Source organism: Scophthalmus maximus, chromosome 12, assembly GCF_022379125.1.
Source record: "Scophthalmus maximus strain ysfricsl-2021 chromosome 12, ASM2237912v1, whole genome shotgun sequence".
Lineage (NCBI taxonomy): Eukaryota > Metazoa > Chordata > Actinopteri > Pleuronectiformes > Scophthalmidae > Scophthalmus > Scophthalmus maximus.
Window position 1 is genome coordinate 20,884,035 of NC_061526.1, and position 15,451 is coordinate 20,899,485.

At 46.7% G+C, this 15,451-nt stretch overlaps 1 protein-coding gene across 2 annotated transcripts in view; it reads right to left on the reverse strand.

Moving 5' to 3' along the window:
- Nucleotides 1–136: 136 nt before the first annotated feature.
- Nucleotides 137–15,451, reverse strand: part of si:dkey-97m3.1 (fatty acyl-CoA reductase 1) — a 30,950-nt gene continuing 15,635 nt past the window's right edge. For both annotated transcript variants that reach the window (XM_035610153.2, XM_035610161.2), the window contains exons 3-12: nt 11,032–11,207; nt 8,316–8,495; nt 7,726–7,903; nt 6,869–6,913; nt 6,670–6,788; nt 6,273–6,340; nt 4,153–4,324; nt 3,926–4,055; nt 3,114–3,241; nt 137–2,438 (exon numbers count right to left, since the gene is read on the reverse strand). In XM_035610153.2, the coding sequence (XP_035466046.2) occupies nt 2,276–2,438; nt 3,114–3,241; nt 3,926–4,055; nt 4,153–4,324; nt 6,273–6,340; nt 6,670–6,788; nt 6,869–6,913; nt 7,726–7,903; nt 8,316–8,495; nt 11,032–11,207 (1,359 nt within the window). In that variant the 3' untranslated portion in view covers nt 137–2,275. The remainder of the gene's footprint in view (nt 2,439–3,113; nt 3,242–3,925; nt 4,056–4,152; nt 4,325–6,272; nt 6,341–6,669; nt 6,789–6,868; nt 6,914–7,725; nt 7,904–8,315; nt 8,496–11,031; nt 11,208–15,451) is intronic.

Below are 15,451 nucleotides of genomic sequence, written 5' to 3' on the forward strand. Positions count from 1 at the left end.
CTCATATACGCAGATTAATCAGAAATATAAGCATTTTCATATCATTGAGATACAGTTGGCGATGATACATTTTGTCAACAGGAACTACACAGAGAGGTACAGTAGTCGACGAGTTTAACGGACCGCAGCACACTTATTCTTTTTTATCCTTTAGTTTATTTCAGTTTTGCAAAGCAGACTTGAACGAAATGTTGTCAGAGCAGAAAACAAACATGTTCCAAATGACACCAGAAAGAATAAGACGACGTTATTGATTATGTGTTGCTGTTGGGTTACGCACAGTAACTGCAGCTCCTGCCTTGGGATTCCTGTAATAACAGTGTCTGCAAACAGCAAAGACAAACACGTTGTCGTCAGACGGACACGCAGAAGATAAAGCTCCATAACAATGACACCGTTACAATAGCCCTGTAGCTCTGTGACAACAATTCTGACGAAACCAGTTCATACAGGCGTTGTGCAACTGCAGCCATTTTGGTTCATTGTCCCATCTGAAATTAAGGACAAGTTAACCATGTTTACACCACAGACATTTTTGCATAAACATTTATTTAGTTTTGTCCCTTTTTTTCCTCCCATAAAGGGTTCGTATCTTATGTATTTGTATACAGTCAAGCCTACTGTTCACCACTGTACAGCTTTCTTGTTTGTTTAGAAAAAATCAGACTTGCCCGTTCAACACATAACACTTCCATTTTTTTGGTAATCTATAAGAATAATATGCAAGATCAACTATTTACAGATCTTCCAAACTGGGGATAAGGTTGTAATCTCGTTTATAATCTCTCACTCTTGTGATTTAGGTCCAGAAAAACATGTAGATCCCAGTTTGTCTTGCTTTTAAAATAGCAGCCCATCTCTTCATCAATCAAGGTGTCCCTCAAGGCACCTCACTTGGTCCACTACTTTTCTCTACTTACTTCTGTTTGGTATATATTTATTTGCAGGAGTAACTGTTGTAATGTCTTCTGGGGGGTTTTAAAACATCTCTGGGTGACTATTATTTAAGAGGAGAAAAAAAGAGAAAATCACCACTGTGACTCAAGTGTATCGTTACACCAGAGGCACAAAATGGGATTTCAATCTTTCAAATGACTCGACACCCGACTCCACCGCACTGCTTGCTCCATCCTCGGTCCCCCATCTTCACATACTGTACCTGCTACTTTGGACATAATGTGATTTAAATCCCATTGTGGTATTTGGCATTTTTTATGCGATATGAATTTATAATTAAACCCCCAGTCGTCCGAGGAGAGAGTTTTTTTTTGTCTTCTTAGAAACCTTGGTCTTAGTAACAAATATTGGGTAAACATTTTACGATATGTCATACTGGGCTATACAAATAAACTTTGATGTACTCTTATTTATATATAATACACTGCCAAGGTCTACCACAAATCAGACTAGCCTTTGACGCAAGTATAAAGATGTAAAAAGTAGTAAACTTAGTTTCAGTACAAACTGCTGTACAAACAGGCAAAAAGTGGATGAGCATTTCGAACACACGAGTTCTATGTTCAAAGACGTACTGACGTTATCATCTGTGATAGTAAATTAAGCGATAACCTCGACGGCGGGGAGAAACGGCAGATCTGTAGTGATACAGTCGTGTGTGTGGTTGGATTTGATCTTTAATACTAGTCTGTGTGTGTGTGTGTGTGTGTGTGTGTGTTTGTGTGTGATCTTAAAAAGGCAGTAGATACACATCCAAAACCACCTGCATATTAAAGAGAGGAAGTGGATTTCCACTCCACAAAGTTAAAAAAACAGAGAAACCAAAAGAATCTTGTAGAAATTGTCCTCCACTGAAGAACTGCCGTATTTCAAGTATGAAGAAAAATCCACCAAAAAATTAAATCATCACAAGGCAAGGCAATGTACCCAGATTCAAGAGGATGGAGACAATGTCGTGGAAAAGAAAGTGGAAACCGCACAAAAGGCTTATTGTTGCATATATAATTGGCCACTTTGGGAAGAAAAAGGTTCAAAATGATTGACGACACTATTTTTGGTGGGACGGGCGGTTGTTTGGTGACTGAACAGTGCAGGGACTGATGACAGATGTCCAAACTAAAATAATTCATGGCTAGTAGACCTCTTTTTTTTTGACCATCTTGAGTGCCTCACTCGATCGCAGCCCCCCCCCCCACCTTTAGAGAGCCCTGCTGCCACAGTAATCCAAACGGAAGGACGAGCGTCTTTTTTTCGTCCTGCTGATATCTAAAGGCGAAGGGGGCTGCCGTCCCCCCGGCTCGATGGCGGCGAGGAGGACTCAGTTGGTTAAGGTGCTGGATGCACGGAAGTAGGAGAGGAACTTGAAACAGAGGCTGACCACAAAGTACCAGATGTTCCTGGCCATCTGGGAGCGGGCGATAAACACCCTCCAGATGAAAACCACCAACAGAGTGTTGAAGGTGTAGCGGATGTTCCTCAGTCTGGGGAGTGAGGGAGAGGAGGAGGAGAGAGACCAAACATAATGTACAGGGTTTTTTCTTAAACCCCAAAGAGGTGCTGATGAAACATTAAACATAACATTATATCTGCGCGTAAGTCTTTACAGTAAGATTGTGCCGTCAATAAATTTGTATTTTCCTCAGAAAATATAATGGATTATAAAAAGTTTTTCCAAATGATGTATGAATATGTGATTTTTTATAATAATTTCAAGTGATTCAAACTGTAATTTCTCATTTTTCTTTGACAATGTCTTTTTCAGATTTAAGAGGTTGAATGAAAATTAATTAATTAAAGAATACATTTTTTCTGTGTTTTTTCTCAATCAAAATTTTTTTTAAACAGAAAAAAAATGATGAATTCATACAAATTCTCTATCTTTAGAAATGAATGGAAGGTAAAAACAAAACAAAAACAAAAGTAAAATAATTCAATGTTGCATTGAAATAAAAAAAGCCAATGTTTTATTGTTACGTAAGGGAAATGTAGACGTAAAAATTTGTTAATAGAGGGAGAACTCCTGCTAAATGTAATTTTTCTCAGAATAATCAACATTATTTGACGTGTGATCAAACACACTCACAACAAAGCATAACTGAGTCCTTTATCTGTCAAACAGAGTGACCGCTCTTTAATATTCATACTAGACGACTTACTTCCTCAGGTGCTGCCTGGCAGCGGGAATGTCGGACATGTCTTCGTTCAGGACGTACTTCTTGGTGCCGATGCAGTAGTTCTCTATGTACTCGGGCCAGTTCAGCTGACGCACGTCAAAGTTAAATGTCTGCAAGATTTAAAAAAAGGTCAAGCTCCTATTATACATTAAAAATGAATGTCAAGTTCCACTTTCACTCACTAGATGGAGCAAAGTGCCACCTGATGCTGTTACAATTCTCTTTAGTCCCAGTTTGCTCTCAACCGCCTCAGGTTGAAATAGTTGAAGAAGCAAATATTTTGTCAGTGGAAAAAAAAGAAATCATAACCTTTAAAGTAAAACTGGAATAATTTGATTGCTATTAATGACACATTCATTGGTACAATGTGGAGCGTACTTGTGTTCTGTGTATAGTACTAAGTAGTTTAATCCAGAGGAGTTCATCGTATTTTACAGATTGTTCATATGTTTTGTATGAAAAATCTTGATATCTGAATGTCGGTAATCATAGCTTTCACGTAAATGTGGTACATTAAAAAACAACAACATTTAAGACATTAATAAGTATGAAATGGAAAGTAGCACGAAATTAAACTTTATTACATTACTCAAGTAACTGTATTTTTTGAAGTGTGTTGTAACCTGTGGTTGTATTACAACCATTTAACAAGTGTCAGAATTAGAATTATGAGCAAATATACATGTTCACCAGACCATTTTATATGATGATCGGAGCAAACTGGTACCTGTGAATCAAGATAAGGAGGTGGAATATTGTACACAAACCGGCAGCCGGTACATGGGGGATCTCACCTTCCTGTCCTCGGGCGTCAACTGGTTCATCAACATGTTCATGTTCTCCGAGTTCCACTCCCAGTCCTGTCTGCTGAAATACTCTAGGAGGTTGATGGCCTTGTGCAGGCGGTTAAAGATGCGCATCATCCTACAGCGAGGCAGAGATAAGGGTCAGAGGTCGCGACGCAGCTGAACTTTTCTTTAGATCACGCGCACGGCGGCCATGATGCGAGGGGTTTACTCACTGCGGTTTCTGTCCGGTGAGACGCAGGAAGAGGTCGTAGAGGAGGGCGGGGAACTTGTGGCTGACCAGCACCCAGTACTGGTTGATCAGGTAGTTGGATGTGATGTTGGCGTTGGGCCTGCGGAAGGCCTGATCCAGGGGGTTCCTCTTGAAGGACGACATCACATGGTGCTCTGCAACAAAAAATCAAAATAAGAAAGGCAAAGATGATGGTTTAGTCAGTAGAAAGTGAAAACAAAATCAACATCTAGGTCAAGAAGACTCTTAAATCAATTCAAGCAAAAAAAAAAAAATCAACCAACTGGTCTTGTTCTGAAGGTGTTTCCAAAATTCTTAATACCTCTTGTAACCATATGGATGATTAAGATTTTTCATTGGTCTCACAAATTATATTTTTATTTATTTTATTATGCAAATAGCAACCATATATACTACTATTAGTATCTCTACCATTATACAGTCAGTGTATACTCAGGACATGGTTGTCTCTATCTTTATTTTCTTTGAAGTTATTGTTTCCTAAATCTCTTTTTTAATTTAATCTGTATTCATTTTCATTTTCATTTGTTAAAATTAAGGATGTGACGAGTCATTGCCTTCAAACATCTTTGTCTAGACTGGGTTCACTTAAAAATCTTTATCATGCAACATATAATTATATATTTTGTAATCCACATTGGTAGATGAGCTTTTGGCGATCCCATGATGCTAATTCACACGAGCTGAGTTATCACACAGGTTAACACAGTTGACCTCGAGGATCTGTGGCCCTCCGACACTACATGACTTTCAGCCCTGCTTCTCATCCGCACGATGATTTGCCCCCCTCCCCCTCGCAGAATCCAGCATCAGTCATCTCACAGATACCGAAGGCAGCCATGTGACTACACATTACATCACACACACACACACACACACACACACACACACACACACACACACACACACACACACACACACACACACACACACACACACACACACACACACACACACACACACACACACACACACACACACACACACACACACACACACGAACTAGGCCTTACACCGCCCCGTTTCCTTGGCAACAGATCAGAAATGTGGCGACTGCAGGGGGGGCCCGGGGATGACCGGATCCGAGGTGACAGCCAGCTGTGGTCCGGCTCCTCGCGGCACCAGCCGGGAGGACCGCCGCTAACCTTGAGCTGTCCTCGAGACGCCCCGGGACAGTGGTGATTATGAACTGGGCTAGATTACCCACAATTCTTTGCGAGTGACAATGAACTTGATCCTTCTTCTTTGAATTTCAGGTTTGAATTAATTTGTTTGTTGTTTTCCATCTCCTCGGATCCTTTCGTTGTAGATTAGCTTCATTGCTCGCTCTCATTTCAGGGGGGAAAGTCAGATTAGAGTCCGCGGCTCCTCTTTCATAACCGGGGAGTTGCAGCGATGAGACCTAATCCCGCCCAAAGCCATCTGGTGGCAATTTCCTTTTGCAAGGGGGGAACATGTTTGCTAATCTGAGAGGAAAGCGAGGGTCCCGTGTCATCGTCGTGCCAGCCTGACATCATCATCCAAAGCTCCCTCTAATCCCACTGTACGCCACGACCGCTGGGAGGGAGACAATGACTTTTCACTCGTATTTTAACGCTTCGGTTCCTGAACTCAAACATAACCACAGATATGACGAAATCAATGTTCTTCCCAAATAACATAAAAAATACAGAGTGATAATCAAATGTTGAGCTGAACAATGTAGTGTAACCTGTAAATTAAATTCAGCATTCAAACGGCAGTTACTCTGATATTAAATATGACAAACATGATGCCCCTCCCACCCTGAGTCAGTTCCCAGAAATAAGGTCGAATGGGCCCGTTACTTCTGACAAATTCCCTCCAAGTGTTGAATCCATCTTCTCCTGTCTCCCTCCAGCAGGGGGCAGACTCTCACCACGAGAACCTCCAAGCGGACAAATACAACTTCACTATGTCACCGGGACGTTGTGTCACAACACTGGAGTATTGATTTGTGAAGGATGTTGTGGGATGCCAAACAAAATATCCTCAGAAATATCCGCCCGCAGTGACAGGGTTCCTATTTCCTTTGACAACAAAGACGACAAACAGTTCACCTACCGATTTCTCCCCAGCGGAACGGGTTGATGCCGCCGGTCGTGCAGTTGTACACCAGGGAGGTTTTAGGTCTGCAAAGTGTGGGAGAAGAAGAATGGAACATTAAAACGCTGATAAAAATAACTTTCCTCATAGCACGAAACACACATGGACAACACAAGTTATGTTGGGCTCCATGCAAGGCCGATCATAAATTCAAAACATATGCAAAACACATGGAATCCATGTCCAAGATTATTCTGTTCTCTAGTCCCTTTAACTTGTGAGCTTAGGTGTGAACTGTCGTGTGCTAATTGTAATATTGTCACTGTTTTGTCTCTGTTTGTGTCTGACAAAAAAGATGGACTCAGGTTTTCGGCCTTTTACGACAAACGTCCAGGCCTGCGTTCGGCTGACTGACCTGTGAACCGCAGTGTGCCAGCCCGCCGCCAGGGTGAGGTTGATGACCACGTCCACGGGGATCAGGTCGGCCACCGCGTCGTTGTTGGCCCTCATGGTGCGCAGGATGCCCTTGCCGGCCTGAGACGGGAAACAAAACTCTGTTAGTGAGACTCTTGTTTGGATTCGGGGGGGGGGGGGCATGGACATTTCTCACTTACGGCTATGAAGACTCCGCTCGGCCCGTTGAAGTTGTCAATCCAACCCTGAGGAGCAGGACGAGAGAGACGTGTTGAACGAAGACATTAGGTCAATGCATCCTCAACAGCAGCACACGCCTGTGTGTGTGTCTCTGTGTGTGCTGAAACAGCTGTTCAGGGTTCATGTCACTTCCCGTGGTGGGAACACGGGAGGCTGGGCAGCAGCGACTGTCGACTTCAATTAGGCTCCATTAAAAATGGATGGAACCGCTGGTTATAGACGGCTGCTGCTGCTGCTTCCAACGTGTGGGACCAGAGAGCCATGATGTGGTCAAGGCCGATTCTCGTCCTGAGTCCAATAATACGCTCCGGATAAAAGTGCCCAAGACGAACAGGCCGCTGAGGCCGGAGGTGTTTTCTTTCAGCGCCACAATCTGTTGATGGCTTCACGCCAGGCCCGAGGAGGGAGACACAGCTCGGAATTTTACATCGTACGTCAATGAGGTAAACTTGTGTTTTTATATCGTGTGTTGTAAACACCAAGCATAGAGACAAACATATCAATATCCCCCCCCTACCCCCGCCCCTCGTCGTCTCGGTGGATTGCAGTCGACTCGGTTCAATCCGTCAGCCAGGATAATAACCTATTTGCTTTAATCCTGGGCCACTTAAGATAAAACCCACGGGGGGGCCGCGGTATTGACCTGAGCAGGATTACGGCGATCGATATCTTATTGCCATTGGTTTTACTGTCGCAGGAGGAGCAGGTGACGAGCGAGGGATGTAGAAAAATCATGAGAAGAGCCGCTTTTAGGCATCACTCGATGGCGACGCTCACATTTAGTAACGGCACGGCGTGTAAACGTCAAAAGACTCACGGGGAAGGGCTCCTGCCAGCTGGCCCCCACTATGGAGGGTCTGACGATGCCGATGTTGAGCTTGCCCTGCTCCTGCTGCACCACGTACTCCGCCAGGGCTTTGGTGTAGGTGTAGGTGTTGGGCCTGTCGCCGATGAGGCGCGGCGTGATGTCCCGCACGATGCCGTCGTCCATCCACCTGGCGGCAGAGAATTCAACACTCGGTCAGAGAAACGAGGCATTTGACAAATGTATTTGTATTCCATGTTACACGTTTTTTTCTGTAATTACTTAATTGCATACAAGGTATATACTAAGTGAAAATGTATGCCAGGTGTTTTCCCTAAGAAGACAGTCATACTGTATAGAGATACAAGGTGTTGACTTACCATTTTGAAATGTTTTTTACGAAAGCATGTAGATTCATTCTTATACACGATAATGTAATTGTAATAAATAAGTCTTGAGAGAAACTTTAAGGCAGATATGTACTCAGCCTTATGCTGCGTTCACATGAAACGCAAAGCGCGATGAGTTCTCATACACATACAACGGCAAAACGGAATTGATTCCGAGAGAGAAAGCGCAGCCCCTCTCGTCCACTCACTCACTCGAGCAACTCGATGAGCTTCTTGGGCTCGACGGGCGGAGGGTAGATGACCTCGTCGATGTACTTGCGGTTGCAGTTTGCATAGGCGGTGGAGATGTGGATGAAGGCCTCGAGGTGCTGCATCTGGTGGGCCAGGCCGAGGAGCTGCTGCGTGGCGAGTACGTTCAGCTGCAGGGCGTGTCTGCCGGGGAGAGAGTAGGGAGATACGGTGTCAAATAGTGTGAGTCGCTGTGTGTGTGTGTGTGTGGGGGGGGAGGAAAAGGGTGAGCGAGAGTGAGTCAAAGAGAGTGTTTGTGTGTGTGGGTGTGTGTGTGTGTATGTGTGTGTGGGTGTGTGTGTGTGGAAGGAAAAGGGTGAGCGAGAGTGAGTCAAAGAGAGTGTGTGTGTGTGTGTGTGTGTGTGTGTGTGTGTGTGGGGGGGGAGGAAAAAGGTGAGCGAGAGTGAGTCAAAGAGAGTGTTTGTGTGTGTGTGTGTGTGTGTGTGTGTGTGGGGGGGGAGGAAAAAGGTGAGCGAGAGTGAGTCAAAGAGAGTGTTTGTGTGTGTGTGTGTGTGTGTGTGTGTGTGTGGGACGGGGGATGAAGTGTGCTTTAGTGTGTGTGAAGGGAAAATGCTTTTGAAAAGGGTGTGTGCGTCTCCGTCAGACTGCGTCAGTTTGAACGTTCGTACGTCAGAGATTCATTCAGATGAGAATTTCGCAGAACGGAGCGACGCGGAGGTGACGGAGGGCAGGCGAGACCGAACGAGAGGGAGGGAGGGAAAAGAAAGAAGATGAAAAAAGAGTAAACATCTGCTCTTTTCACAAACGTGATAGTCTCATCATTATTTTAATAAGTTTCCGGCTGATTTCACCACTCGGCTGCATTGTCAACAGTTCTGAAATCCCTCTGTGCGAAACCCAGTAGTACTCGTACTTCTCCGTTCTGTCGGCCTCACTGACGTTTTTGATTTCTGTTTCTAGGACAAGGCGACAGAAAGAAAAATCTGAGGGTCAGTTTAACCGGACGATGCGATATGTTCTGCTTCTCTGGCTCTGTGTGGGTGGCGTCCGTTAGGTGTGCGTGTGTGTGTGTGTGTGTGTGTCTGTGTGTGTGAGAGAGAGGCAGAGGGAGGCGGAGATTGACGGTGTGTGTGTGTGTGTGTGTGTGTGTGTGTGTGTGTGTGTGTGAGAGAGAGAGAGGCAGAGATTGATGGTGTGTGTGTGTGTGTGTGTGTGGGCGTGAATGAGATGTGCTCAGGTGGTGCCAGCTCCTTAGCGGCGGCGAGGGACAAGCTCCGGCGTCCACGGGGGGGGCGGGCCAGTGATGAAGGTGGTTCTTCGTGCGGGGGGCGTTCCATCCTCCCACCACCTTCTGGGGACCGTATGCCAGGTGTCACCTCAGGAAAAGACGGACGTGCCGCTTCCTGCCTCTGACTCATCGCCCGCCTCTTTTGTGCTGTTCTGACTAGTTTTTTTCCTTTCTATAATATTGTTCTCACTAAATCAATTACTCAGATCTAAGAACACAACTACAAAGTGTTTGCAGCTTTATAATCAATTTAACCAATAGTTCTGAATCTGGATTTGCAAAAATAATAGATCTGAGTCGTCAGCACTGATTGCCAGAACTACCTTAAGTAATATCAGAGTTTTAATAAACAGGAATCATCCTCTAAGTGTGGATAAAGACCTGCGGAGGATGAGGACCGGCCGAGGTGTCAGCCTGAGAGTCTCCAACCTTAAACAGAGACGCTGAAGTCGAAGTGATTTACGCCTCCGCCCTTTCCTCACAAGAGAGAGACGACAGGGGACGAGGAGGGAAGAGAGTGGTCGGGGGAGTGAAAGCTCCATGAGGAGGAGTGAAAAGAGGGAAAAAACTAAAAGGAAGTAGGTGAAGGTCATTCAGCGCGAGATGTGGAAGGTGGAGCGACGGAGAGGAGAAAGGGAGGAGAGACGTGGATGTGGAAGCACTAACGGATCAACGTAAAGCGTGGAGCTCAGTGCAGCAGCTTTAGCCTCACTGAGCTGTCACTCAAACGGCAACGGGTCCCGCCTCCAAAGAAAGAGACCCGTCTTCATTTGCACCAAGACTAAAACAAATATATTTTTAACTTAAGCTGTTTTTTTTAAGACCTGAACTCTGGAACATGTGCGGAAAATTGGGCCCCTACATTTTGCCAGAGTTTGCCTTTAACCGAATAAAAGGAGGAACCGGCTATTGTTGGAGACTTGATGTTTTATGTTTTACAAACGGCCAATTTCTCCACATCCTGCTGCTTCCTCTTTGCTCGAGATAAATTAAACAGCGACATCCTCCGGAGCGACGTCTCGCGACAGGAAGCTCCTGCCGAGAGGAAACATTTACGCTCTCCGCGTCTTTTGGTAAGAAGAAGCTGCAGGTCGCGCGGGGTTTGTGATAAACATTCCACGAGGGTGTTGCATCGGGAGCGACCGGACCTCCGGCTGTCGTCCAAGCAGTCCGGAGCATGAACCCACAGAGGTCAAATACCATGGGATTCACCACGACTCAGTTGGAACTGAAGATGGAGGAAGGCGAAACGTCTTCCAAGAAACTACAACCAAGTCCGGTGGCTCCTGACTCGACGCCCTCGTGGAGGCAGGAAGCAGAGATGAATGAGTGAGCGGTGTGAAAGGAGGGGAGGGGTGGGTGAAGGAGCTCGGATGGGGGGGCCGCTTGTTTGTGCTCATGCGTTCATCTAAAACTCCGCGCCGTCCTCACTTGAGCGGCTCGTCGAAGCGGATGGTGGCGGCGCAGTGGAAGACGATGTTGACGCAGGCGTTGAGCCGCTCCACGTCCTCCGGGCTGATGGCCAGGCCCGGCTGCGTCAGCTCGCTGCTGACGGCCACGATCTTCTGGTGGAAGTCGGGGTTGTCCTCCCGCACGCGGTCGAAGAGCTGCCAGAGAGGGGAGACAACGCAACCACACACAGAGGGGAAGCGTACTCATAAGTAATGCAAGACAATAAATGAAGCAGTGAACTTATCTGCCACTTGTTGTATACTTTAGTGTAGCCGGAGGGAAGATTGACGGTACACACTGACTGCAGGCGCTGACAGCTAAGCACTAAAATAGCCCCACGAGGAATGTAAATAATTTTCACGGAAGCAAACACGGCAAGTGTGCACCTCTGCCAAATCCCCTCTGGCAGAAAAAATCCTCCATACGTCTCCGTAAAGATTTAATATCACAACGACCACGTGTTTCCTGATCTGCGGCGCGAGTCTGGTTTTCGTCTCATGAAAACAACAAGGGGACACGTTCCAGATTCATTCAGCAACAGGAATGACTGCACGGCCGATAAATCTTAATACAGACTTTTCACGGGGAGAATGAGGATCTTTGGTTCTGTTTATTTCAGTCACCGTAAACAATCTTCCAAGAGAAATTTGATACGAAACAAACAAAGCAATAAGGTTAAATGAAAAAAAAAAAGGAAAACAAATGTATACATATAGATATGTGTGTGTGTGTGTGTGTGTGTGTGTGTGTTGATCAAAGAGTTGTGGGCGGAAAGCAATAGCATATTATGCCTTGATACATTTTATCATAATAATTTAATTAGTTTTTATGTTTGCTTTCAAACATAACAGTAATTAAAACGAGTCTTTTAGAGGTACAATTTTCAGAAACCAAAGAAAAAGTCTTCTGAGATCCCAAGGTGACTGCGTCGTCTTCAAACTGCTCAGTTCACAGCTAAAAGATGTTTAATTGTTGGTCAAATTAAAAGACCGAAAAAGGCAAATATTTCAAATATATGTGTGTGTGTGTGTGTGTGTGTGTGTTGCACGGGGAGACGGCAGAGACACGTCCCCTTCCTGTGTGCGCCGCGTCCTCCTCGCCGGCATGGCTGACATTTCTGTCAGTGTGGCAGCTGTGCACAGAGACACAGTACAGATGGATGGCAGGAGAAGAGAAGGGGAGAGGGGAAGTGGAGGGATTGGCATCACACTGCGTGCCGCCATCTCTGTTATGAAATTGCAGCTCTGCGCGCGCGTGTGTGTGAGATGTCCTAGTAAGCAGAGCTCTCTCGCTGAAGAGGACAGACGTCGAATTAAACAGCTCCAAACAGCTGTTTATATTCATGTTCAGTTTCCTCCGTCTGCCTCCTGCTCTGCTCCGCTGGGCCTCGCCGCGCTGCCCATATTAGGAACAGGTCCCGATGTACAGTATGTCAAGTCGTAACCCAGAGCCATTCCCCCCAAATCCGGGGAGGAGGAGGGAGGGGGCGGGGGGATGCATGCAATAATTCCTGCATCATAGTGCAGCACTGCTTTTATTATGTAATGCAAAAATAATAGTGTTTTCCTCCTTCCTCTGCTCTTCGCCAGCAGCTGGCAGTAAGAAGACGCCGACAGATTCAGTCACTGAAGAAAAACTGAGCCGTGACCTCAGCTCAACTTCCTCTCGAGGGCGTGGCTGGCCACAAAAACAAGCCGACAAGATTTTTCCGGGCAGTGGCCCGTAACCAACACAAAACTCTTTGGGCGAGCGTGGCGTTGAAGAAGTTTAGCCTAAGAAAGAAAAAAAAGCTTCTCATGGCTTCGCTCTCATGCGTCGTGCTGTCACATTCTGCACCTGTCACTGACAGGCGGGGAGCGAGTGCAGCTTCTAAAATGTCGCCAAACGAGGCCTTTCGGGGGGGAAATAAAAGGAAGAAAGAGCTTTCACAGAAGCGGGCGGCGATACGCATCACTCTGGCAGAGTGATTGTCATTCATGAGGTTTGAAAAGCGCTGCTGAAACCAAAACCACTTTTGCAATTCCACACCAAAGAGGGACGAGAAGAGGCGAGACGGGGAAGGGGTTGGCTTTGACTCGAGAGGAGCTGGTAAACCGCAAACGCGTGCAGCTCCTTTTCCAAGCTTTAAGAGAAAAGGGCTCTTAGTTGGCATCGATTCGGTCGATGTACTTTTGAACTCGCACGATTCATACTTCCCGTCAGAAGTGCCGTTTGCTAATTGATCCTGAAAAAACAATTTTCCCGAAGCATTGTGTAATATTTGTCATGGGGCCGTTTGTGGTGGTGGTGGTGGTGGTGGTGACGTTTGCACAGGATTTCAAAAGCCTCGCCACAAAATGGCAGTGCAATGGCAGGAAAGGTCCTGTTAAATGTCCGGAGCGACATTTGCATTCTAACATTCAGCCTCTCCGGCGTGCTAAACCATACGTTTATATATACACCGTAGACGTGCAAAGGTATATCATCATATTCCTCTACGTTAACGACCAGTGACTCAGGACAAACAGAGTAGATGCGAGTTTCACTAACGGCCACATTTGGTCCTTTTGCCTGCAATCTCCTGCTCTGTGCGGCGTGCGTGGGGCGACATGTGCAGCTCCGGGAGAGAGGCTTCTCATTTCTTTCCCAGCTGCTCACTTCACTCTTATCGGCGCCGCGGTTCATTGCAAAACTGTGCCGTGCCGACGCACAAAAGGAACGCACGCCTCTCATTCACTACAGTGTTGTCACTCACTGTGCACGCGGACATTTTTTGATCATACACCCTTTGCTCCACGAGAAAAAATTGTAGCATGACTGGGAAGCAGGATATTTGTGAAGCAGCCGTCAGCCTAAAGTGAAACTGCGGTACGGAGAGAGCGAGGGGGGAGAAAGTGCACAAGGGTCACAGGGGTGAACGGGGCTGTTGAATGTGGCCCGCTCAGAGGGCTCTTTGTTGCGGAGAATGGCATTGTGGGATGGCGGCATTGTTTTCCGACGAGAAGTTGTGCCAGGCTTCCACCGCTCGCATTGACCCCCGTATTCGCCCTCCTCCGGGCCCACGGGCATCTGTGAGTAAAACCGCCTTGTACAGGAAGACAATGCCCCGCCAGTTTGCATTTCCTCGACGCACAGCCGGGGGGGGGGGGGCATCGCCACTTTCGTTCCTTCTGTGAAACCACAAGTGTTTTTGGTAGTTCTGTATGAATCATGTAGTCAAGTCAAACGGAGTCTTGGTCTTGAACGAGCAAGAATCGAGGTCGTCTATAAAAGTCAGTTCCTTTGCTTAACGTGTAAAAGGTGGCTTCTACACGTGGTCGCCATTTGTCCCTCCTCCGCACCGAACGCTGAACCATTTCTCAACACCCTGACAGCAATAAATCGTCCCCTCGTGAGTGCTCCCCCCCCCGCTGGACTTTCACAGAAACCCAACACTAATGGCGCCTTTCCTTTCAGCCCGGCAACCCGAGACTCCAGTTCTCACTAACTGCCCTTTGACTGGGCTTCCACTCCTCTCACAGGCCCCTTTCCCCTGGACCAGCGCGATGACGCCGGGCGAACGGGCAAAGGACAACGTGGAGGAGGCTCCAAAGTTGTGAAAAAAAAGTGGCGAGGAAAGAAAGAGGAAAGTCGTTTCCTTTTATTTATAGTCACTGAACAATTCATAGCCATTTTTCAGAAGTTTGCTGAGTTTGCGGTTCCGCAAAATCATCCTGCCAGCAATACGAGTGTGAGAGATGGCTTCCGTCCGCCACCGCCGCTGGCCGTCACGTTGGCCCAGTGAGCCAGGCGCCACCAATCGGAGGCGAGGCAGGCCCGGGGAAAATTTTGACCGTAGCTAGGGGGAGTTCTGCCAAAGTGTGTCAGACAGAAGCAATTAACAGCTGCACCCTCAGCGCTGCTGACCTCCATTTCCCGACTTCAATTAGTCGAATAATAGCATGTGAGCAGGAATTACTGACAAAAGAGGGGGCGTCTAGTTTTTATAAAAGGATATTACAATGTCCAAAGCTGTACACAATGACCAAGGACAATAACGAAGATTATTTTTGGACAGATTCTCCTTCCCTGTCCGTCAAAGAGACAAGGCCCCACGCTGAAAGACGAAAATGCCAGGGAGGAGTCAGAAGCGCGAGGAGTCTCGTGAGGAAGCCGCGAAGGAGGACAGACGTGACGAACCCCCCCCGCGCCCTCGGCATATTACGGAGGAAAAAAGGGTTAATCTCCACTTCCTCTTCGCCGCGTCGTCAATCCATCCCCGCCGGTCCGTGCTGCCTCCCTCACAGGCTCCCAGGGGCATGAGGAACAGACGTAACCGGCCCAGTGTCACGACGCGTCTCAACGCACAACCCTCGCAGTCGGCGCAAGAAACCATCCGAGTTTTAACAGCATTGATTTAATACCATTTCTCTCGCCCAGG